This window comes from Trachinotus anak, unplaced genomic scaffold (genome assembly GCF_046630095.1).
Source record: "Trachinotus anak isolate AG129_WGS33_773 ecotype Australia unplaced genomic scaffold, CSIRO_AGI_Tana_v1 ptg000025l, whole genome shotgun sequence".
NCBI lineage: Eukaryota > Metazoa > Chordata > Actinopteri > Carangiformes > Carangidae > Trachinotus > Trachinotus anak.
The window spans coordinates 17,266,319-17,290,699 of NW_027273876.1; the positions used below are offsets into that span (position 1 = coordinate 17,266,319).

Consider the following 24,381-nt stretch of genomic DNA (forward strand, 5'->3'; position numbering starts at 1 on the left):
TGGATCCCCCCCACCCGAACACACACATTGACTCATAATTGACAATGAAGAGCAGAGTTTGGCTATGATCAACAGAAAATGTTCAACGTTTAAAAAGCTTTCTCTTGTTGGATGTAATATAGCTAAATCTTCTTCTAATATAACATAAAATAAATACAGTGTTTATGGAATAAAAAGGAAAGAACATCACTTTTTCTTGATGGTGGTTTTCGTACAGATTGCAGCTATATTTTGACATGTCATAGCAACAATCTCAGCTTTAACTTTACTAATGACTGCATTTCATTTGTGTGTTCCAGTCTACATATCATATCATCTACATATCATGTAGACTGGCTCACAGGAATTACTTATTCGGACACTTAATGAAATAGAGACAGTTGCTAGGTTTCCATCCAAACACAAAACACACATTTGTTCAAATAAGCTACCTTCCTGCTAGAGATACTACATCTAAAATTATCATAATAATTTAGATGGTTTGGTTTTGAAGGAGACCTGGCATGTTTTACTGTCTAATGCCAGATTTTTATTTTTAAAAAATCTGATAGTTTACTTGTTTTACCTGGAAATGTGCATTGAATAATGGAAAAAAGTAGTGAATAATGGAAATGCTATAATATTAGAATCTCAAATATCATAATAAATACATCAACCTTTGTAAGAAACTTCAAAAAGTCTTACTTACAGTTAACTCACCATCACGACACTGACTCAGTGTTAGAGGTGAAAAGGCAGATGTGACTAAACCCACTTTCTCAACATCAGTTTGAAACTGTTTTCACGCCATTCCACAACATGTGTTTTACTCTCTACTGAACACAAGATGTGATTTCAGTTTTACAGCTCTGCTTCAGTTCTGTAAATGAAAGAGAGTGAATAGATTATTTTTAAGACATGAACACAGGGAATTATTGAAAATAGCTTTTTTTTTGTCATACAACAGAAACAACATCATTTTACTTTTAAGCTCTGTACAGCATTAATGTCCTTAATACGTTTAAATTGCTCAGTGAGTCTGAACAAAGTGGCAGAAACCTATGAAGCTAATTAAGAAGTTTCACACAGAGCCTGTTTGTTCAACTAAAATCTACAATAATTATTAATGATGTATTTATACAAAATAATTGTTATTATGATTGTATTTATCAAAGTGAGGAAAGTAAAAAGAAGAAAAGGTTAAAATGTTCAAAAAGGTTAATAAATACATAAATAAATAAAAAAAAAGCACTTGACTAGAAAGTTTTAAGTTTCGACCTGAGATTTTCAGGGAGGCCTTGCAGTGCAGCTGTTAAATGCCAACGGAAATGATGTGGTGACAAGTCATTAAAAGGTGTTAGTTTTGTTTTACAACATACTAATTTAGTTCTGCTTCATGACATTTAAAGCAAATGGCTGGAAGCAGCGGGGTGGGAGTCCACTGGCCAGTGAGAACAACAGGTGCAGTTGTGCTGGTGAGTATTTAGAAAGAGATACATGGTAACCAAGCTGTTAATGATAACCTGCATCCTAAAATTGTTAATCATTGGATACACATTGTAGGTTAATGGATAAAAAAAAGTAATTATTGTTATGTTGAAGTTTAGCACATATGAATCATCAAACAGTAAGCACCACCACCAAAGCCATGTGTATAGTGTATAAAAAATAACCACACCACCTCCTGGAATTTTATTACCAACCTGTTGACATCACTAGAACATTGGCAATATCCCCATTAATAAAATTATGACTTCACTTAAAATTAAAGAACATGGTGATCCCTGATGGGTTCTAAAAAAGCTTTTTGATCACACTTGAATGTGTGACTGTTGGTCTGTTTTCCTCAACTCCAAAAAATATAATTTAGCTGCTAAGAGATAAGAGGAAAATTAGGAAAACTAGAAAAATATATGAAGATTCAGAAAAACATGTTTTAAGTTATGCAGGAAAATGTGCAAAAATGTGAGTATAGTTTATGTATATAAACAGAACTATAGTGTGATATTGACAGTGTCAAGGTTTGTTGGACACAGAAAACACCCAGAACTGCAAACTGCAGACATGTGTATGATATGCATTACTGCTTACCTCATCAAAAATCCCAGATAGAGGAACTAAATATCAGAATCATCAGTAAGACAAAATTATAAATAGAAGGGAACATATGTCTGTTCTGATAACTAATTCCAGGACATGTTTAAGAATGCAAATATGAATGACAAAATATTCAAAGATTCATAGACATGCATTTTTGGAAAGTTGATTTTATAACTATAAAAGTCTCAAAACAATAGAAGCAAAGAATTCTAGATGCAGGTGAGAGCAGAAGTCAACACAACAATAAAATGTCTCTGGATTCTTGCTTGTAAAGTGTTTAAACACAAACTGTAGATGTCAAGTGATTGGTGAGAATCTAGAAGAGTTTAAAGAAGTACAGAAAAGTATTTGTGTAGCCTGGCTCACACCTCTAAACAAACAACCATCTTCAGAAACCTGAGTTCACCCAGAATAGATCCACTGCAGATGGGTAGTCAAATTTTGAAAAGGGAAAAAGGAAGCCGGTTCACATGTGTAAAAAACAGAACAATGAAAAAATGACCAAATCATGACTAAATAAGTCATTTAGCAACCTATGCAAATGTTGAGTGAGTTTTTTAAAGATCTTAATTTATTGAACTATATTCATGCACAACATCAACAAAGATCAATAGTTACACTTTTAATTGTAAATGGATATAAACAATCATTTATTTTTGTTGGTTTTGAAAAGGTTATGGAGACTTGAGTGGTCAGAGAGTTCTAAACCCAAATGGGGCAGAATACAAATACAAAGTCAGGCTGGAGTGTGAGCTACAGAAACAAATGGAAAGGTAATTTGCCACACAGTATTCTATCCCACTGTGCATTCATTCCAACAATACCAAAATCATACCAGTAGATGGAGACAGCCTGCAGTACATAACATACAGCCTGTTAAGTGCAACACTAATTTCTGAACTAATTTCTTTGTACTTGTCGACGATTTGAAGAGGCTTACAAGCACCATTTCACTTCTGAATACTGTTTCATAGGAACACTAGTTCATCACCACTAATCATGCAGGAAGGTAGACCAGTTCCAAAAACACACATCTTAACTCTGACTTTGGTAACAAGGTAAAAGATAAGGTTGTTGAAACTAGTCTTAGGTAAAGGATTTGGAGGGATTGAAAGGTACCTTCTTATAAAACACAGATTATCTGAAATTTCCACTAGATCACTGTACAGTTTCCATATTTCCTTTCTGCAATGTCAGTATAACGATACCAACAGAATATCTGTTTTCACATCACCTATGTGAAGAATGGAAAACCCATACTGTATTTATTCTGCATTGGTGCAAGCTGTGAAATGGAAATGTTTATGTACTGACTCTGGTGCTCTCATCTTATTCCACTTAAATGATGCATCTGCTATTATGTGCACCAGTTGGTCAAGAGGCATCTGTTCGTTATTTTTCATGCTCTTCTCTGCCATTCTTCCTGCTGTATAGAGACTCTGCTCTCATGAACAGTACAGTAAAATAAATAAGCAGATCAGTTTCCACATATTTGCCTGTAGTATTTAATATATTCCTGCAACAATGCCTCCAAATCAAACTGTTAATACCCTCTGATTAGCATTAGAAAACATTTACACTTTAAACTTTTAAATTTACAATCATTACACACCTACGTGAATGTGAAAGTGGTGACTTGTAGTGACAAACCCACAGAGAATTATCACCCAACTCTACAGTTCTGTCCAGTTTTAGCATCTTTCGACTCATTGTTTTGGTTTTCTGGTCCATAACCTTTCTGTTCGGTTTCACTCTCACAGTTCTCATGAACATGAACGTGTTTTCATCCACAGCAGGCAAACAGCAGGCAGACGTGCAGCTAAAGTGAGCAGCTGGTGGTCATAGTGGAGTATTTTGCTGCTGAAGAGCTAGATATTTCCCTCCAGAGTTAGTGGAGATAAAAGGAGAGCAAATGTTGGACCTGTTTGTCAGGGGGACAGACACAAGATTAACTGAAAGCTAATGTTTCTGCAAACACAAAAGCCACATTAAACTAAAAGCAGAAAATATGTCAGTGTTGCGTTCATAGCCAATTGCAGGTTTAACAGCTATTATAGAAAAGATTCACATGTAAACTGATAAAATTAGTAACAATAAGGGAAAACATCCTTTAACACTGTGTTCTCTTTAAAATTGAAGTGATGCATGACAAATATCCATTGTGGTCATGAAAACTGTGTCTTGTAACACCATTCTTTGTGATTTTTTGTTGTTTTCAGTCAAGCTGAAAATGTGTTCACTCAAATCTTTAATTTGGCCTGAGGAACTTTAGAGTGTCCAATTATTTGTACCTTTCCATCTTGTTGAGTAACAGTTTTCTTTCTTCTCAATTTTATAGCTGTGCTGCACAATATTTTTCACATAGATTTTAGTTAAGTCTTCTTGCTTTAACTTTGTTCTGCATATTATGCAACAGAACATTTCAAAACAGTAGTTTGATTTTTCTATCTGATTATGAAAAAGGTCATACTGACAGAGGCTTGATCATACACTACCAGAGCTTTGGCACAGCACTGACCCATTATAATAAATCTATTGTTGACTGCACTGGGGAACAAGGGCTATGTTCGGTGACATTTTTTACCTTGACATTCAAACCTGACTCTCCTAAAACCTTATTCAGCTGGCTAGAGGTGGATGTTAAAATTCTACTGTATGCATTTAATCCTAATTTTCATCCTCTCACCTGCCACCATCACAATAAAACACCCCCAAGCATGACTTTTATCACAGAATTCATTACTTAATTTCACAGTGGAAATGGCTTCTTAACAGAGCAGATTGGCACGGCGTTAAGAGTTGTGAGTCATTTGGAGACGACTCAGGCGGGAGAGAAAATGAGAGGTGATGTGAGTGAACGTTGTTGCAAGAAGGCTAACTCGTGTGTGGAAGATATTACATTGAGTCTCTCCTATTTCTAGTGTCAGGGGATGTCTAAATAAATCCACATGAAGTCAAAGTGATCATGCATTTCACACAGTGTTGTTGCAAAGAATCTCCTTTGAGATGATTTTGATAGTCAGTTACAACCTCACCCAAAAATATAGCTGCAAGCAGCAATGTGGGATCCAAGAAGACAAGCAGGCCAGTGTCACCATGGAAACATCATGTAATTGTGTCAAGGGCATAGTAGTGAGCACTAACAGTAAGTTTTAAGTCAGTTAATTAAATATTGGCTGAGTTGAATAGATTTTTTGTTTGATACCTTTCCTGCCAATTTCGATTGGCTGCTATGGTTGAATACTTTTGCAACTCAAAAATACATGTGATAACTTTAGTGAGTCTTGGTTTGAAGCGCATTTGTGCCATAACTCTGGTAAGAATTGGACAAAAGTTGTCCAAAGAGCAGAATAAAAAAAATGCTTTTGAATAAAATGCAAAATGGCAGCGTCATCGATTCAGATGATATTAAAAGCTGCCATGCCTTGATCTTTGACAGTAACAGCAGAAGTAAGAAGTATGTTTTAAGGCAAACCTGTCAATTGTTATTAGACTAAACCTATTTTTACTGATTGCAGCACCCCCTAGAGGCCAGCCAATGATTTTGGGCTTCCTTGAATTGGGTTCCCAAATTTGATCAGTTCCTGAGATATGACCTCACTTCCTGTTTCACTGCCGCTTGTGATTTGCTGTGACGGACGAACACTTCCTAAAATTGAAAATCCACCTTGATAAGATTTGTGAGGCTTAGTCTGAAGAATATCTGAACCAATTTCAGTGGATGTTGGAGAAGTGTTAGGTTTGACCTGACAAGTTGCCATGTCTCAACCATGGTCTTTCTATGACATTATCACATACAAGAATTATGATTTTTAGATGAACACATAAACAACACCCCATTGAGGTCAAAGGGCACCTTGAGCCTCTTTCTGATGGGGTCCTGATCATGAACTCAGTTAAGTTTTCTTACAAGTGTTGCTGAGATATGACCTCAGTTCCTGTTTGGCAGCTTTGCCACCATTCTCAATTGGCTATGATGGATGTATGCTTTTGAAAATTAAAAATCCATGTGCTCATTTTTGTGATGCTTAGTCTGAAGATCTCCTGTACCAATTTTAGTGAGGACTGGACAAAGTTTGTCCAAGAAGTAGTGAAAAAACATTTTTCCATAAAAAAAGTGGCAGCCGCATCAACTAGGTTGACATGACAAGTTGCTATGGCTCTCGTGTCCTTGGTACCATCAAGATGCATACATTTTGATTTTAAAACAAAGGCATCAACAATTATAGGGCAAAATGCAAATTATTTTATTGCAGTGCCCCCTAGAGGTCAAAGGACACTAGATTTCTTGAACTTCCTCCTGATGGGGTCATGAGTCCATGTATGAACTTCAGTTTTCATATGTAACAACATTGCTGAGATATGATCTTACTTCCTGTTTGGTGGCTTCGCCACAATTGGTGATTGACTCTGACTGACAAATGAAAAAAAAAACACTTGCATAAAATCCAATGTGGTGGACAATCTAATATAGTGGAAATTGACATTATAGGTGCATTGAACTAAGCTTTACCCAAGGATTCATTTTTTTTTTTTAAATTACATGCTTGAAGTTAACTCTAACTTTGACCTATTGGTGGTGCTAGAGCAGTTGAGCCACATCAAAATATGTCAAAGCATATACATTAAAGGAAATTTTGGTGTTTCTCAATGTGGGCCACATTCTCATAATTGTGACTGTTCTGATTAATGGGATACAGCAATCAACCACCACCTCTGTGATTCCCAAGAAACACTGAATATTGGGGTAAGCCTCCTATACATGAAATGTAAACCAAAGAAATTTGTAAATAATTTTAGAACATTTGCTGAGTCCAACAGAAGCTAAACTCAGACTGTAGCCCTCTGGTTTAGCTATCATAGCATACTGCAGTTGTCAGCAACTGGCGGCTCGCGGGCCAAAACTAGCCTGCCAGCAATAATAACTGGTTTGCCAGGTTATTGCGATAATCTGATTTTTTTTCTATCTTACAATATTGAGCTGAAAGTCTCACATTAAGCTGTAGCTAATTTTGTAATAGAGAATCACCTTCCACTTGAAGATACTGCGATGGAATTTTTGTATGCATTGTAGTAACAATGAGATAATCTTATACTTGTTGTAATTAGTATGTAGCCTTAGTTGTGTACTGTTATAGTAGTCAAAGGATGACCTGGTGAACCCTACTTTTATGGCCCCACTGGAAATAACGTCCTGGGTATAGGGAAGATGGCAGGATGATATCTTGATCCCCACAGGGAATTACACTCAGTTGTAAATTCCTGAGATAGGTCACGACCTGCTTTTTATTGTACCCCAATTGTTACTTCCACCATCTGTACAGGAATGTTAGTGAAGCTTCAAACACAGGGCCAGAGGTATATCAGAAAGTATAAAAATGGGGTGAAGCCTTCGGTCAGGGGGGCACAACTCTGAACTGCTTACTGCTGTGTGGTTCCGTGTGTTGCTTCCTCTCTATAAAGAATAAACATTTTGGTGCATGCTACCCTTCCAGTCTTGTTTTTTTGACTCTCTACAGGCAGACCCAGAAATTTCCATAACAATAACTATACTTTTCCACGTTGAGAGTGAATGACATGAGGAGCAGCGCACAGCGCTTAGTTCTTCAATAGAGCTCCATCATAGCAATAACAGTTACCCACAGAATCACTTCCTCTTTGGTGATTTTGTCTACAAAATAAAAGCTCAAGAATGTTGAATTCAATTCTATAGTTCAAACTATCTTTTAGCTTTTAATATGAAAAGTTCTGAAAGGAAGTTACAATGGTTCTGTCACTTGCTTGATAGATCACTGAAATAGGAAATATGATGTGACATGAAAAAATAACACCAGCTCAATGAATCAGTCAAACATATATATGTGACTATGGTCACCCACTAAAGTAAATTTAAGTTGCATTTTTATCAATCAGCTTAATTAGCCTTTGATCATGTTCTGGCCCACCATGTAATGGGTTAGGAAAATTGGCCTGAAGCCAAACTTACTTGCCGACCCCTGTCAATGTGTTTGTGAGAGAGAGACAGAGAGAGAGAGAGAGAGAGAGTGAGAGCGGGACAAAGAGGAACTGAGTGAATAAATAAACTGTGCAAAGCTCTACTATGAAATTAAGGTTATAGTCATTTGTAACAATAATAAAAAAAAAAAAATGACAAGCAATATGTGGTGGTCAATGATGAGAAGTGTGAAAATATTTTCAGTTCATTATGAAACATTGGCAGGACAAATTAGACTGTAGACTGAATTAGAGGATGCCAGTTGAGTACACAGTCCTTTAATGTGATCCAGGACACATTTGTGTTCACACTGCTAAAGGAATGTGGCCATATGTGGGCCACACCCCAACTCCAAATGTTTTAGGTGCATTCACACCTGTACTGTATTTGTCAACTTGTGACAAATTTCCCAATTGCAAATAACCTCTAAGGTGTGAATTAAGAGTTAGATTTAGTTATTGTATACTTGGAAGTTCCTTGACAGCCCCTTCGGGAATGCCTGTATTCATTCCATAACACACTGAACATCATCTGTAGAATATACAGTTTTTTGTACTGCTGTGTTTCAAGGATCACTGAGAAACAGAAACTTGGAGTTCCTCCAAATAATGTATTCCTGGAGGAAATGCACTGAGGAATGGCCCTTCAAATTCCTGGAACTTTCTAAGAGATAAAGTATTCATCACACACACTGCTTTCAGCCAAGTGAGTCCAAACAGTCCAAACACATATACACACATGGGTTATAAATACACATCCACTGAAACAAAAATACACAGGTTTGACCATGGGAGCAGAAACTGGTCTGCACTTTAATTGTAGCGCCAAGGACAATGGTCTGTCCATTACAATCAATGATCACATTCTAATCTATGCAACAGCAAAGAGTCACATATAAACATCTGCCTCTGATGTTATATCACACAAACATATGCTATGTAAGCCAGGGAAAAAAAAACTAAAAATGATACACAGCAGGTCTCTGTTATGTTTTGGTTACCAACATGTCTGTACAGCACGAAGGCCTTTGGTTGCTCAGCTTTTGGGAGAAACAGGTTACTATGTTTTTAGGCTGTACACCAATGTCATCACATGATTTTATATTCAATTTACATGTCAAGGCACATAGATAAAAGTAACTCCACAGAAAAGTACATATCCATGGCTGTGCACTGTAAGAAAAAAGCATGTAAGTTATGATCACTTCATATAGCATTTGTCTTACTCAGGATTATAATCTGTAGTGTGGAAAACCTACATTTTATTTTTATCTATTTGACCAAAAGAATGCATCACATTTGCCGCTGATCATGACTTAAAATGCTACACAGTTGTACCCGTTGCTGCTAAACATGAAGCCAAACTACAATACAACTGAAGCACAACTCTGCACCTTTTTTCTGAGAGTCTATCTACCAAAAAAGGTGGCACCTATTGTCACGTAATGCTGTTTTTGGTTGGTGAGGTGACACAGATGTGGGGTAGGCAACCCTTCCCGTACAAGACCAAAAGGGGATACCACAAATACACAGAATTTATATTGAACGATGCATCTGCAGGATTGCACGTTCTAGCCCTTCGCAAATGAACATGTGTTTCTAAAAACAGAAACTGAGCACAAGAAGGCAGAGGTTTGCCTTTCCCCTGCCTCTGCCTTGCAACTATACACTATACAGTCGCAGGAACCAGCCAGAAATCCAGAAAAATGACCTTTTCACATATGGCACTGAGCTGTACCCAGCAAGCATGGAGACAAGATTCATGTCAACCCAAATAATCACAGCTTTTTTCAGAATACAGACCAACCTAATTTCAGAGACATATTTAGGTCTTGATTTCACAAAATGGCAAAGAAAGTAGCTACTACAGGCACTGTCTCACTGTCCATTTAATGCTACATTTACACTGGTTTTGGCGCAAACTATATTATCACCATCTACTTAACATCAGCATGGTCCATTAAGTATATATATGTCCAAATAGCCAGTGGCTAGAATAGGCATAGTGTGTTTCCCTCAGTATGGCTCAGTTCATTTCAGCTCAGTTGAGTTTGGGTGGGTGTAAAATGTTTGTCATATTCTTTTTTCACCTGCTGTGAAAGAGGAATAGATAGAAAAACAAAGAGAGAGAGAGAGAGCAAGTAATAAGTAACAAGTAACTGTGGATGATGAGAAAATAGGTTTGAAGGTGATAAATACCTCAACTGTCCATTACAGAGACTGCGAAATTATTTTCTTATAATGATATACACACAAACATTTGGCAGAGTATTCACAGGTGTAACGATACTGCATGTTTTAGGGTCAGTCACAGGATTTCTATGTATGACAATCAAATTATAATATATTATATATTATAGTAATATATAGTATCACTCACATAAAACCTTTTGTCTAGGAATGCTTTACACATACACAAACAATTGGGTCACTATGATTCCCTAACAGTCATCCTATCACCTTCTACATTATTCAGGCATTATTCAGACAAGGGTGCAAGGAGCTTACATCTGTGTGACACACTGAGGGTAACGAGCAATAAAACAACGATGCTAAAGAGTGTGTTGTTTGTCTTTATGTACTGTACCTACACAAATGTATACAAATATCTGTGACCTTGACTGTGTATGTGCATGCATTTATTCCTACTTTGACCAGGGACTAAGGATGGGACTGACCCTGCTACAACTAGCAGTGACAGCACAGAGAAAACGTCATGACAAATTACATGCTTTGTGTCCCACTACCAACAGCTATCTGTATGCGTGTGTGGCCTCGTATTATTATTTTCTGCAGTAACCTCTCAGGACAAGCCATGTCTGCTTCCTCATGCCTTTTGATTGCACTGATTGATGGCTTCTGACTTTACTGATATACTAGGATGGAGTGAATCTGACACTGCAGCATATGGTGGATGGCCCTATTACCATTATAGAGGCTTTGCAGTAGTTTAACTAATCTCCCAGCAACCAAGTGTGGTTCCATCATGGGGTCCATTGGAGAACTCTCAGTGCACAAACAGCCTGATAGCTAAAACAGAAATGTATGTCTACTGTGGATGTGGGCTCATTCAATCAGCATTAATCAAGTGATAAGGTTTCCAATTCAGGTTATTGTTACAATGTCTTATGTTGTTGCTCCTTTGGGCTCTTGTATCTTAGGAATGTCAGCCCAGTTAAGCAAACTGGTACTGGTTTAGCTGGCTGAATAAGTTCATTTCCAAAAGTGTGAAGTCAAATGTTACAAGTTTAGGTTAGAGGTTGAAAACCATATATCTTCATAGCAGTTGTTTCAGTATGGAAAGAATGTGAAAATGAATAGACATTCCAATTCAATGCTAATTCTCAATGCTAGTATCAGCACGCTAATACAGTCACATTGACAATGCTGACATGCAGATATTTTGCATAATATTTATCATATGGACTATCTGTGTGAGGCATGTTATCATACTAATGTTTGCTAGTGGAGTCACGAAGTGGGAGGAGCTATTTTTGGAGCCCCCGATTCTGGAAATAAACTCCCATTCATTTTACCCATAGCCAGTGTAATGCAGCTAACAATTGGAGCCCTTCTACAGCTCTACATCTGTACCTCTCCTTGGAGGTAGATGTTACTAACAACCTTTAAGGTACAAAAAAGATTCAGTGCAGTGTTCAGTGGAATGGAATTAAAAGTGGGCTTTTAATTTCTTAGTCACTACAGCAAATTATTTTGTTCTCAAATGTAACAACAACATTTGAATTTGGTTTTGCTCTGATTAAAACTAGTGGCTATAACACAAACCTGTAGGACCATGACATCATCTGGGAGAGTCCCATGTTTATGTCCAGTAACATTACAGATATTATTTAATAAAGAAAGTTACAGTAGAGTAAACATTTAATGAACCAGCCTTCTTCCACCTTCCCAATTCTATTAGCACTAAACACAAAGCACAGCTGGGGCTGATGGTAATGTCATTAGTTTTACAGTTACTTGCTCATAAACTAAAGTACAGGACAAAAAATCTTCAAAAAATTTGACGTGATGATGGTGCTAGATGGAAAATTTAGGGAAATTTAAGGGATGAATCACCAAAGTTTTTTTATAATTCATCCTGAGGGTGCAGTGGATAACTGTACCAAATTGCGTGGCAATCCATCCAATAATTCCTGACATATTTCAATATGGACCAAAGTGGTGAACAGACTGTCATTGCCTTCCCTTGAGCCACACCACTAGCATAGCTTTAGCATAGCTAAACAAACAAACAAAAATCCATCCATGATTCCACTGATTGACTGATTATTCCATTAATAAGTCTGGCCTCCTGACATTCCTGTCTCTCACCACAACCCACAGAATACAGGGATATACTGAAGTTGCATGCACACTTATCTATACTGTAGCTGCCTGCTTATTGCTTTCACTATTCATCCAGTGTATTGAATGCAAGTGAAAGCTGTGAGATGCACTGAGTCAATGTCATGATAATAGTGTGATTTTTGTATTATTTGATTTGTAACACTTACAGTGAACTGGTATAGGATGTGTTGAATGGTATCCATAGAAACAAGCATCACTGAGTCCCCCAGCAATGTTGGTGACTGTGAACACAGACGTATGCTGCCCATGACATTATGTTTTTACATGTATTACATGTAAGCATTCACATTTTAGCCATGTTTGTTCTGTCCTGTGGTGGGAATTAATTTTATGAGTAGTCTGTGTAAGAATTTCAAAAGTAACTTCACATTAAATACACAATTTTGTATATTATATGTACAATCTGTCTTTTTCCAGAGAAAATCAATATCATCTGTACTAATATTGTGTAGCAAAGCCAAGACTGGATTATCAACTAGGCAAAGTGGATATTCGGAGAACAAATTTCTTAAGAAACACCACTAAAACACAGCCTGGACAGATGCATGTCCTGCATCATTAGCTAGTCTTGTGCCCCAGTCTTGTACAAAAGTACCACGTCAAAATCTACTTTTGAGAAATATATCATTTTAGTTTCTGTTGTGCTCATGTGAAGCACACATCTAATGTTTAGTTATGTTTTTAATTATGTAATCGCAAATTGGCACATCAAAAACTTGGGATGGGTTTGATGATACCTAAACAGCAAATTTTTGCCCTCATCTGGCCATGGACTTTGTACGTCACATCCCAAAAGTACAAGACTGAGCTAGAAAATTATTGTGGATTTTGAAGTCAATCACATGCACTAATAAATAAATTATCAGTTATCTGTCAAAACAGCACAGAAATGCAGTTTGAAGTGTAGCTACACAAGTTCAGTTCAGAAATTCAGAGATGCAAACAGCTGTTCTCAGTCATTGTTTCCTGAGAACAGGCAACCTCCAATACAGCCATCAGATGGCCTGTAACAACAAGTGGCACTGTTGTATTGGGAATAAAATGTGATAAATACACAAGCTTTACCTGTCTTTCTTTCTATATGTCCTTACTCCCCTCTCTCCCTTCCACTTTGACAAAGTGATACATTTTCTTGCCTTCTGTGAAATTTAGGCATTTTTGCAAGCAAATATTGGCTAAACCAAATGTGCAGCTGAGGGCTGTGACCACATTTCAACATTAAATCAGGAGGAAATCACACATCGTCAAAACACAGCACTTTACAAGTAGATACAGGCTCTTTGCAACTGCATCGCTGGCACATGGGGTGACTATTGTAAAGATCAGACCCCGTTGATGTCTAAGACCAGATTCATCAGCCGATATGAAGATGAAACTATTCATCTTTAGGTTGTGGTTGCTCATATTTATCTTTTGAAGTCTCTGGAGAATTACAGTGCTGGCTTAAAATGTTTCTTCAGCAATATTTCCACATTCAAAGAAATCAATGCCGAACCTTCTTGGTCCTGGAAAACTCAGAGTCATAGATGGAATTCAATCCCCTCAGACATCTCTCCACCATGGGTGAACTATTTCCCCAGTGGCTCCACAGCAGTCCACTCTCCGATCCTATGTCTTGTTTCAATTTTGGTTCAGTCTGCATATTTTCTGACAACTTGATAGAGGCTTCCAGCTGGTGAGTGGGAACAGTAGTTTCAATTATGTTTGATTTCAACATCAGTTGTCTCTACAGTGTCAAAAATCATTTCAGTCAGATATACTGTTGCGTCACCTCAGGGCTAACCAGCTGAAGTTACCTCATACCAGATATCAAGAGTTTTGAGCAGGAGTCAGTGTACTTTCCCTGACCTTTAAAGACCCTTAAGAAATTGTTTATTTTTCACTTAGACTTTGTTCATGTGTCAGTGTCCATGAGCAGTAGCTATTACATCATCCTACTGCCCCCGCATCTTTGAGCAGGGGTCACTAGCAGTGCACTGGCTTCCCTGGATGTGACTGCTGCTCCTTTACCCTCAGATGCTGGTCTGTAGCTCGTTATTGAGCAGGGCAGCATTGTGAGTCTCCAAATTGGCGTTGATGATTACTGCATCGTTAACCATCCTGCTCCTGTCCATTCTGCTGTCACTGCGCTCTATCTCGTCCAGGCCTGCCACCTTTTTCAGGCACAGGACATTCTGAAAGCTCTTCTTGAAGTTGTCTGACAGAAAGGCATACAGGATGGGGTTGGCACAGCTGTTGGCATAGCCAAGGACCACTACGAAGTCAAAGGTGCTTTTAACAGCAGAGGTGGGGTTGATGGAGCTGGTGACAGAGGTGACATTGAAAATGTAGAAAGGCAGCCAGCAGAGGACAAACACCGCCACCACGATGGACACCATCCGTGTCACCTTACGCTCTGAACGCTTGCGTTTGGTGGAACCCACTCTCATGCCAGAAGACTTCACCTAGCAAAAGGAAAGACTATCAGTGTCTTAAAATATCACAATGTTCACACTGTTCACTTTGGGCTAAAGTTAGATAACATAGGGATGGCACAAGAACTAATACTTTGGTAACAAGCTGATGCTTGAAAATTCTGCTTGTTTTTCTATAGTACGCAAACGGTGCCACATGAAATATGTCAAACTTATCTAAGCAGCTCAAAGACAGTGAATCGTATCTGTACACAGACTTTAGGGTGAGTGAGTTTCAGTTGTTAACTTTATATTAACATGTTGTCAGAATGTTCATGTTACTGTTATTATTTGTGAAATGCAACAGCTGCCATATGTTGTAGCAATGCTCCACACAAACTATGACATTTTAAATTGAGTCATTTATCTGAATTCACAAATAAACATGACTTATGTGGCCAAATTACTATGTTTACTTGTGTATGTTTGTACAACATTCTAGTGCCATAGCCAATTATCAAAAAAACTTGTAGTTAGTTGCATCGTCATTATGATGCATCATATGTACAAAATAATGTCACACATGCAGTGGTAGGTTCTCACCTTGACTATAATAAGCAGGTAACACAGACATATGACTGCCAGGGGCAGGAAGAATCCAATGAAAAAGGTGTAGAATATGAAGGCTGTGTAATAGACGTCCTGAGGCTCTGGCCACATGATGCCACATACTGGCACCTTGTCCAGGCCACTGAAGATCATAGTTGGTAGGATGACTAACAGCGACACACTCCAGACTGTCAGGTTAATTAGCTTGGCTACACGTGGCTTACGCCATTTTGTAGACTTAATAGGGTGGACCACAGCCAGGTATCGATCGATGCTCATCACCATCAGACAGAAGATGCTGGTGAACTGATTGAGAGAGTCTGGGAAGGGGTGGAGGAGATTAGGAAGCAGAGGAGTGGAGAAAAGAACAAGGGGAGTTGAGGTTGTGAATCATGTGATCAGTAATCACTAATACTTAAGTGCTACAAGAAGCTACTTCAAATACTTTGCTTGACTTCTTGTCAAGTTTGATGAAGAGATCAATACTACATTTATATCTGTCTGTTGAAGCTGAGGCAATGACAGAGTTAGCTTAAATTAACATGAAGACTGGAAGCACAGGGAAACAGCCTGTGCTGTCCAAATGAAAGAAAAATTCAGCCCCCAAGCACCTCTAAAGCTCACCAAAAAACATATTACCCCCTATCTAGTTTATTTAATCAATACAGAAATCAAAGTGTAACCACCATTAGCCTTCAGCTCCACACCCACCTACAGTCATGATGACCCTGCATAGGGCCTCTCCAAAGGGCCAGTGCACCAGTGCCAGCTGCAGAGCAATGAACGGCAGGCTCATCATGCACAGAACATCTGCCACTGCCAGATTCAGGATGTAGATGTTGGTTACTGTCTTCATTTTGGCATATCGCAGGATGACATAGATGACCAGGGTGTTGCCACAGAGCCCCACAGCACATACCACAAAGTAGATGAATGTGATGACAACAGAGCTGGTCTTGTCCTGGTGAGGCTCTCTGGTCTTGGAAATGTTCAGATCCAGGTCAGACTCATTCCCTTGCATGTAGCTGTCGTACAGGAGGGGCTCAGGAATGGAGGTGTTGGGGGGAGTCGAGAGGAAGGGCCACTCATCCAAGGCCATGATGGCCAGAAGGGGTCAAGGGAATCAAAGGGTTCTAAACAGGTGTTTAGAATGAGGTGTTCAGAGATAGTGGATATTAATAAGTTTTGGGTTAAATTTACATACTTAAAAATATTGATTTTGACACGACACACAAGAAAATAAGGGTTGAGGGACTTTGGGGTATGAAGGCTTGGGGCTCTGGGTACTGGGACAACTGAGGATTTTCATGCACAAGGAACCACAAGTATCACATCCCAGCTGTAGAGAGATGATACAAGAGCAAGATAGACCTATGGAAAGATGGACAACAAGGTGAAAGAACAGTAAGTTTGGCAGAGAAACATAGAATATATCCCTAGACAAATAATAATAGTCCTTTAAAATCCATGGCAACAGTTGCAAGGTTACTTTTACCACAGTTGCAAGGTTACTTTACATAAATGTTTTCACACCTTTAATCAGAGTAACATGTAACATTCACAAGAGAATGCTCAAAATATTTTTATTTTATTTTTTTTATTTATTCCTCTCCTTGGTTAACCTCAACACTGCTTTTTCAGAAACATGGAAGAGATGGCTAAATCCAGCCAAGTCCAATTTTTACACAATGTGCAGTTTTCTAAAATAACTTCTGGCCATTTTCTCCTTCATTTGAGGAACAGCAGAGACAGAAAATACTAGGAGAGTCATAGGTGAAACACATACCTAAAATACTGGAGACTTTTGGTTTGTTCCTGAGCCAGCAGCCACCAGGACACCTTCTATGACTCAACATCATCCCACACACACAACACTGATGTCATGACACTGGTTTACATTAATTTTGAAATTGAAGGATGATATCTAGTTTAAAATTTCACTACAAAACGCATCATGATGTCTACTTCAGAGCCATATTTGTATCTGTAATTGTATTCAATGTAAAAAATTCTGGGGGATCTCTTCTGCTCTGTTCTTGCACCCCCTAATGCTACACTGAGCCCAACTAGTCCAGGTCAGGTGTGTGCGCATGTGTTTATGAATGCCTCCCCCATGTATGCATACGTGCAAAAAGGTACAGCTGCACTGCTGAAGACAAATGTTTATTCAATTGATCTTGGGGACAAACAGCTCTGACACTGTGGCAGGATAACTCACTCTTCTCCTGCAGTGACAGTGGCTGACTCAACAGGGACAACAGTCCAGTTCTTGCTTTCATAATTTACCTGAATTTCATGTGATTGGCACGTGTTGACCCTCTTTCAAGCACTTTGTGCTCATGAGGGGCACAAGTAGTTGTTATCACATAGGTTGAGGACCATCGTATCTGTGTCCAGGGTGGCTCTGAGGATTGTTGTATTCTTTTATTAATCTGCAAAGTGTTTTCACTCTATTAATTAATTAGATAGATAGATAGATAGATAGATAGATAGATAGATAGATAGATAGATAGATAGATAGATAGATAGATAGATACTTTATTAATCCCTTGGGGTCGTATCTTCAAATTTTCTGTTTTATATGCACATAAATCCAAAACCCAAAACGTGTTCAACTAAGGTGTGTTGACTGTGAAACAACTATTAGATTATCAGAATTGTCAGTGGTTAAATTTGTCAGTCAATTTCAGCTCTGTTAAGAGAGATGAATATTGGTAATTATTCCTCTGCTGGCCATTTGCCTCTGAAACAGTGGAGGTTCATCCATTATCACATTGTGCGTTAGACTCAGACAACTGCAACACTGGCAACAAGCGATATCTGCAATGGAACTGGGTTCAACCTGGTTTGATGAGCTGCTAAGCTAAAACTGATCCGTCTGAGATTCGTTGGCAAGTTTTAGTGGCCATTTTAGTTCTAAAAGCTGTTTTAGTGCTTTTTTCACCCTTCAAAGAGTAATATTAGAGCAGACACACTGCATTCAAATAATTTGAGAAAATCTATGAGCCACAAAAAATTTTAAAATTATGATTCTTAATATTGCAGTGCTGGTTGATTTGGCAATACCTGTGCTTATCAGTTGTAACATCTGGTGCAGGAATGGTGGAACCTTCTACTAACAATGAAAACTACCATGTGGACTTAATGTTATTACATTAAATGGTTGTTGCTAAAAATACTTAAAATAATTACTATGGAAATATAATATAGATAAAATTAATAATCATTTGCCTACTTTAAGAGCAAAATTCTAAAATCTGCAAAAACAATATCTATTGGCCTTTATCTGTGGAGCCACATTAAAGACTTGTGTGAGAGAGCAACTGAGAAATAAGGGGAAAGTTCACATCCACTGTCCACTGAAGACAGAATTTACAGTTCTAGCAGGAGGGGTGCACTAATTACTGCAACGAACCCCTACTCTCCCTGACACGTTTCTTCCCAGGCAGTTGTTCCCGTGCAGCGAGATTAACCGTCTCCATTGGAACTGCACCTGTTTCAAGCATTTTTTGATGTGCTGAGATGAAGGAGTAGCTAGGCTCCACACATACCTTTCTCTTCCACCAAAAGGCAGTCCAGATCATAGCGTGTGCATAAAGCGCCTGTTATGAGTTGGGATAACGTTTTTGTTAAACTGCATTTGAAAAACGAAATAACCGCTTTTATAAGACACAATCGAATAACCTATGACAGGACTATATTACAGTGCGCACAGGCAAGCCAGAGTTCTCACAGAAATGCCAATCCATGAAGATAAATTTAATGAGCACCATAAAAAAATCAACACAAATTTCCCTTTTTTCAACAGCATCACTTACTTTTAAACAGTAGACTTCATCCTCATATCATGTCCATAGTGGTGAGATGTCCCTCAGCAGCGAGTTTAAAGTCCAACCACTCCGAAGCGGCACTGACCTGCCGGAAAGCTGCATCTCAGCAGCCTCTCCATCCACCTGCTCATCTTACGCATGGCGCTCAGTCGCCCATTCGCCGCCTTCACCAGAGCTGGTGGTTATAGCCTACTACATCTCTCAGGTCATTTTACCTTCGAGAAATATTCCGAATTTATTTACCAAAACTTTGGAATGACTGAAAAATGCCAGCGTGCGTTTAGAGTGCGCGGCGTAAAACGAAGAAGAGTCTTGGCACCGAATCTCGCACAAGGAGACGATCAGAGCGTCCGAGCGCGCTATTGCACCGCAAAGAGAGGGAGAGGGAGAGAGGGAGAGAGAGAGAGAGAAAACGAACGTTGAGCTTGTCATCCTGTGTGCGTCGGTGTCAGTTTGATTTTGAGTCATGCATATTGAGTTTATCAGCCTTCTATCATTAAAGACTACAGTTATGCAAGATGTAGGCTACTAAATGTACATGTAATGTAAATGTGTCGAGACAAACCAAATTAGGAGGATAATATTCCCTGTAGCACATACCTGAACTTTCACAGCGGCTATGGCAAAATGTCTTTTCTTACTCACTGGTCCTCCAAATGAATCAAAAACATGTCTTTTTGTTGAGTCTTGCAGATTAGGTGCAGGAGAAAAAAAATCAAGCCCAAGCTGCCTCATAGAATGATGCCGCAGTTAGACTGTCTCTCAACAAGTGCATCAGCTTCCACTGCAATTATTTGAAGTGCCCAGGCCCTGCAGGCGCAGATCACAGTCATCCGTGCACGTATTAATCAGCCAATTGAGTCTGATGAAGCCAATCCAACTCTCTCCGTCTATATAAAGCAAGAATTTTCAAGGAAGTGCAGATGGCGGGTGTCTTCCCTGACCTCTTTCAGTGGACAGCTCCATGAGAAAATGTCTGACCACTTTTCTCAACATAGCAACACAAAAGTGCTGCTATTAATAAAACCAGCTGTTATCCTGTCTAAAAATTAATACTTCTATTTATGTACAAAATGAAAGGATGATGTGAAGCTTCTGATACTAATTTCCCTTCGGGGATGAATAAAGTCATCTATCTATCTATCTATAAGAGGAAGCATGAGAGAGAGGGTTTGTGAGGGGTTCCTGTCTTTACTTTTCAGTCATTCAGAGCAGAGATCTCCATCCATGTCAATGAGTGTCCAGTCAGGACTGTTATTCGGTCAGGTTTGTGTTTGCTGTGTTTGAGGTCAGCAAGTTTTCTGGGTGAGTTCACTATTATGTGTAACATCATTAAAGGAATAGCTTGACATTTTAAGAAATAGTCTTATTTGCTATCTTGCTGATAGCTAGATGATTCAAAGTAACTGTATAGCCAAGTGTGACCCACACACTAAAAATGACATGGTTAAAAATTCTCCCAGTTTGGATCAATATACACAGACACAATACTGGGTTAAGTTCATCCACTACCAATGTTTTTTTTTTTTTCAACTCAGTGTAGGTTGTTTCTTATATTAGTATCAGTTTATTAACCCAAACTAAAATATAACAATTTTGGCCCAGCATTAGACACCACACGTTGAGTTCTGGATGAACTCAGAACCCACCAGAAACTGTCCTTTCAGTCATTTCTCTCCAGTCTTTTCTTCTCTGTACATTTATGCAGCAGCCTCAGGTTAACATTTTCACACAGACCCATCTTTGCATTAGTTTTGCACCACCCCTGGAGAATTTATGTTTCATATTTCTGTTGACTTATACAGTATATGCAATTGTACCACCTCTGAAATCCACCTGGGTTATGTCCAAACACACAGAAAAGGTCACATAAGGTTGTCAGGCAACCAGCACAGACTCTGGGAAGTAATTGTAAAGAAATAGTCCTGCACATAACACCACAAACTCTGAGCTTTAGAAGTGCAAAGCTAAGATGAGCTGCTGCTGGCTGTGATCTTACAGTGAACGAACATACAAGAGTACTATCAATCTCCTCATCTAGGTCTAAACACATTTACCAAAATGTCAATATCATTTTGGGCTCTAATCAAGACGGTTCATGGGAAATGTGGTCTGGCTTGTGAACCACAGCAGCACTGAAAGTAACACAATCATTCTCGCCTTGATCTTATACTTAAAATTAGTTTATTAATGCGATAAAATTCATTCATAAAATCATTTTGCAATGTATCAAAAATGCTTCACATCTCAGCTGAAGTTAATCAGTTAGTTTTCTGTGTGTGTGATCAGTAAAGCAGCATTCATTTCAAGAGTGTACTGCTCAATAACACCATCCACCATCCTGCTGAAAGAAAGTGATCAAAGGAAATTTAAATCAGTCAAAACTGGAACTTTATTGAGTCAAGTGCTGCTTGCTGGGCCACAATCTCTGGACAATATCCGGACACGTTGATGTTTAAAATGCAGTACAGTGTGCCTAGAAATCACTGATACACAGAAATATGAGTCTCAGACTTTCTCTGTGCTTTCCTCCCAATACAAACAAACACACAGCCCTGTATGTCATTGCTCAGCAACTCTCTACTTGGCCTTCAACTGTCTAAGTCAACACGAAGCCCAGTTTGAAGGCTAAAGGTCCATACATGATAAGACCTAAAGATCAAAAACTGAGATCTGACAGTTTCTCACATTCCTGTCTTAGTCTTTGTTTGTGCAATCAAAACAACATGTCAGCAGCACATAACAACAGAAACACAGCTGTCTTTGCCCTCAAAGACAGCAGAATGCAGCTGTCTTCTGTGTACGGACTAGAAGCTTTATTTCTCATTTAGGTGATTATGTCTGTGATTGTTTACTTTGAGTTGTGAGCTCAGTCTGAATTGTTGCATCGCTGTATTGTTTTTGCTGTTTGGACAAGGTGTTACTGGAAAGAGCTAGAGAAAAGTGCCAAGCCATATAAACCTCTTTTCCTGTCTGCAGCCCAACAGCTCTTGCCTGTTATCCTGTCATGAGCTATTCTTTTGCCTTCTTCTCAGTCAGCTTCACATACATTTCATGACCCCTGGCATACTAAGCACACAAACACTTCCGAAGAGTGACGGATTCGATGCTACTATGAAATGCACTGCCTTGATGTCATGCTCATTGTAAAACACTCCCAGGGAAAAGGTAAGCATTCAGTGTGACATGATTTATCTGCTGTTTATCACCTTAACTCCTGGTGACAGTGCTGTGCTATAACACATAATATCACACATCATGTGATGCCCCTAGCACCACGAGCAAGTGCCAAGATGCTGTATATCAACCAAATCACACAGCATGGACAAACAAAAACCTAATGAATGTTAATATGAATATTTCCTTGAATATTTTTCTACTTCAGTTTCCCATCATCCGCTCTGGCAGGGGATGGATGGGAAAAGAGCGAAATAAAAAGCTTCCTTCAAAAGGTGTTAATGGTAGACAAATCTATTCTCTGGCCATTATTCCATGAATTTATTTCAACATGTGCAATGTACTCTGCGCCACTGCTTGTCAGTGTCACACTAGGTCAAGACAGGCCAAGCCAATGGATGAATTAAGGGACAATGCGTCCAACAGACATAAAATATATCTCCTTATAGTTGTTTTTTCATCTTTTCATATTAATTTTCTGTCCCATTATCGTTGTTTTGCATTTGCAGTCTCTTTGTTGTTGCTTAGTAGTCTTTTTTCCCCCCAAACGTCTCATTCCAGTGCCATCTTGACATAGAATAATAACATTCTAGTTATGAAGTATGGTGACCAAAACCAAATGTCTGCTAAATGTGTGCTAAACATCGCAGTGTTGCTTAGCCAGTGTTGGGTTTTGATGTCAATCTAATTTTTATTTCCAACTAAAGTCTGTAACATGTGTCTGACATTAAAGTCATCTAAGTCCAGCACCTTTCTGGTGTTACATTCTCCGCTGGGTTTGTAGTTGTTTTGGAACTTCTTGTAATAATTTTGTATCCCCTTGAATCATTGTATTTGTATTCACTGTATTTGTTTCGTGTGCCTTGGTGTTGGTAATTGTTTTATGTCTTTGTGTAGCTGTCTTGCATCTTTTTGTAACTGATTTTTCCACCTACTCCTTTTATGTCTCTTTACGGGAAATTTTGCTGGTGAAGCAGAAATCTCATGTGGTGTTGCAGCTGAATTTTAGTATTAAGTTCACAGTGGAATTTAGCAAGGCTGTCTGACTCCTGACCAAAACTTCCTTCTACAGCAGAGCCATACTGACAATACTAACATCCCCTCTGCACATATATTAATTACTACAGCACGTTATACAGAATTTTATAGGAAACCATCAGAAAATGCCAGTGAACCAGGCTATTCTGTCAAAACAGAGCTATTCTGGCAAACTGATTGAGTGTGCTTTACTAATTATATTGTATTTTAACAAAATGTAACTGTAGGCTCAGTATGCTCTAATATAATAATAATACTTTATTTGTAAAGCACTTTTCAATACAAGTAACAAAGTGTTTCACGTGAGTCAAATATAAGACATCTAAACAAATCAAATAGGATATCCAAATAAATCAAGGTGAAGTATAAATAAAATTCAAAAGACATCATGTAATTAAAGCTTTTTTGTAAAAATGTGTCTTAAGAAGTGAGATAAAATGGGGAACTGACTCTGATCTCCTCTGGTAGGTCATTCCAAAGTCTAGGGGCCCTGACGGCAAAGACCCTGTCTCCTTTAATTTTCAGTTTAGACCTTGGAACGACCAGCTGTGAACTGCCAGAGGATCTCAGACTGTGTCCTGGTCATTGAGGGCTAAAAGTTCAGAAATATGTTGGGTTTTTTTCTGTAACAAAGTAAGGTCTTGACCTTACCCTGTAAAGTGCCTTGAGATAATGTATATTATGATTTGGCGCTATACAAATAAAATTGAATTGAATTGAATTGAATATAGGGATGGGCCAGCCCAGACCTAGCCTTAATGGTAGAAAAATCAATCCTAGAGCAAATGGGCAACCGGTATAGTGATGCTAGGACTAGGGTGATGTGGATAGATTTTTTTGGACCTTTTGGAGTCAGAAGCCGAGCTGCAGCACCAGCTGTAGGTGGTGGATTA

At 38.6% G+C, this 24,381-nt stretch overlaps 1 protein-coding gene across 4 annotated transcripts; it reads right to left on the reverse strand.

Moving 5' to 3' along the window:
• Positions 1–8,854: 8,854 nt before the first annotated feature.
• LOC139608520 (somatostatin receptor type 2-like) lies at positions 8,855–20,358 on the reverse strand. Of its 4 annotated transcripts, none has more exons than XM_071462376.1 (5): positions 19,874–20,358; positions 19,262–19,632; positions 16,155–16,576; positions 15,438–15,763; positions 8,855–14,885 (listed from the first exon to the last, which is right to left on the reverse strand). In XM_071462376.1, exons 3-5 carry the CDS (start codon positions 16,540–16,542, stop codon positions 14,454–14,456), a joined length of 1,146 nt encoding a protein of 381 aa, XP_071318477.1. In that variant the 5' UTR covers positions 16,543–16,576; positions 19,262–19,632; positions 19,874–20,358; the 3' UTR covers positions 8,855–14,453. The 4 variants fall into 4 exon arrangements, with proteins under 4 accessions (XP_071318477.1, XP_071318474.1, XP_071318476.1 ...); XM_071462373.1 differs by having other exon boundaries at positions 16,155–16,814; positions 19,874–20,350; XM_071462375.1 differs by lacking the exon at positions 19,262–19,632 and having other exon boundaries at positions 16,155–16,814; positions 19,874–20,350.
• Positions 20,359–24,381: the final 4,023 nt, after the last annotated feature.

Excerpts from the sequence above, each read along its gene's own strand:
- LOC139608520 (XM_071462376.1), bottom strand. The coding sequence starts at position 16,542 with ATGGCCTTGGATGAGTGGCCCTTCCTCTCGACTCCCCCCAACACCTCC. Across the intron at positions 15,764-16,154 it reads CAGGGTCATCATGACTGTAG|ACTCTCTCAATCAGTTCACC; the intron begins GTGGGTGTGGAG and ends ACCCCTTCCCAG. Across the intron at positions 14,886-15,437 it reads ACCTGCTTATTATAGTCAAG|GTGAAGTCTTCTGGCATGAG; the intron begins GTGAGAACCTAC and ends TCCTTTTGCTAG.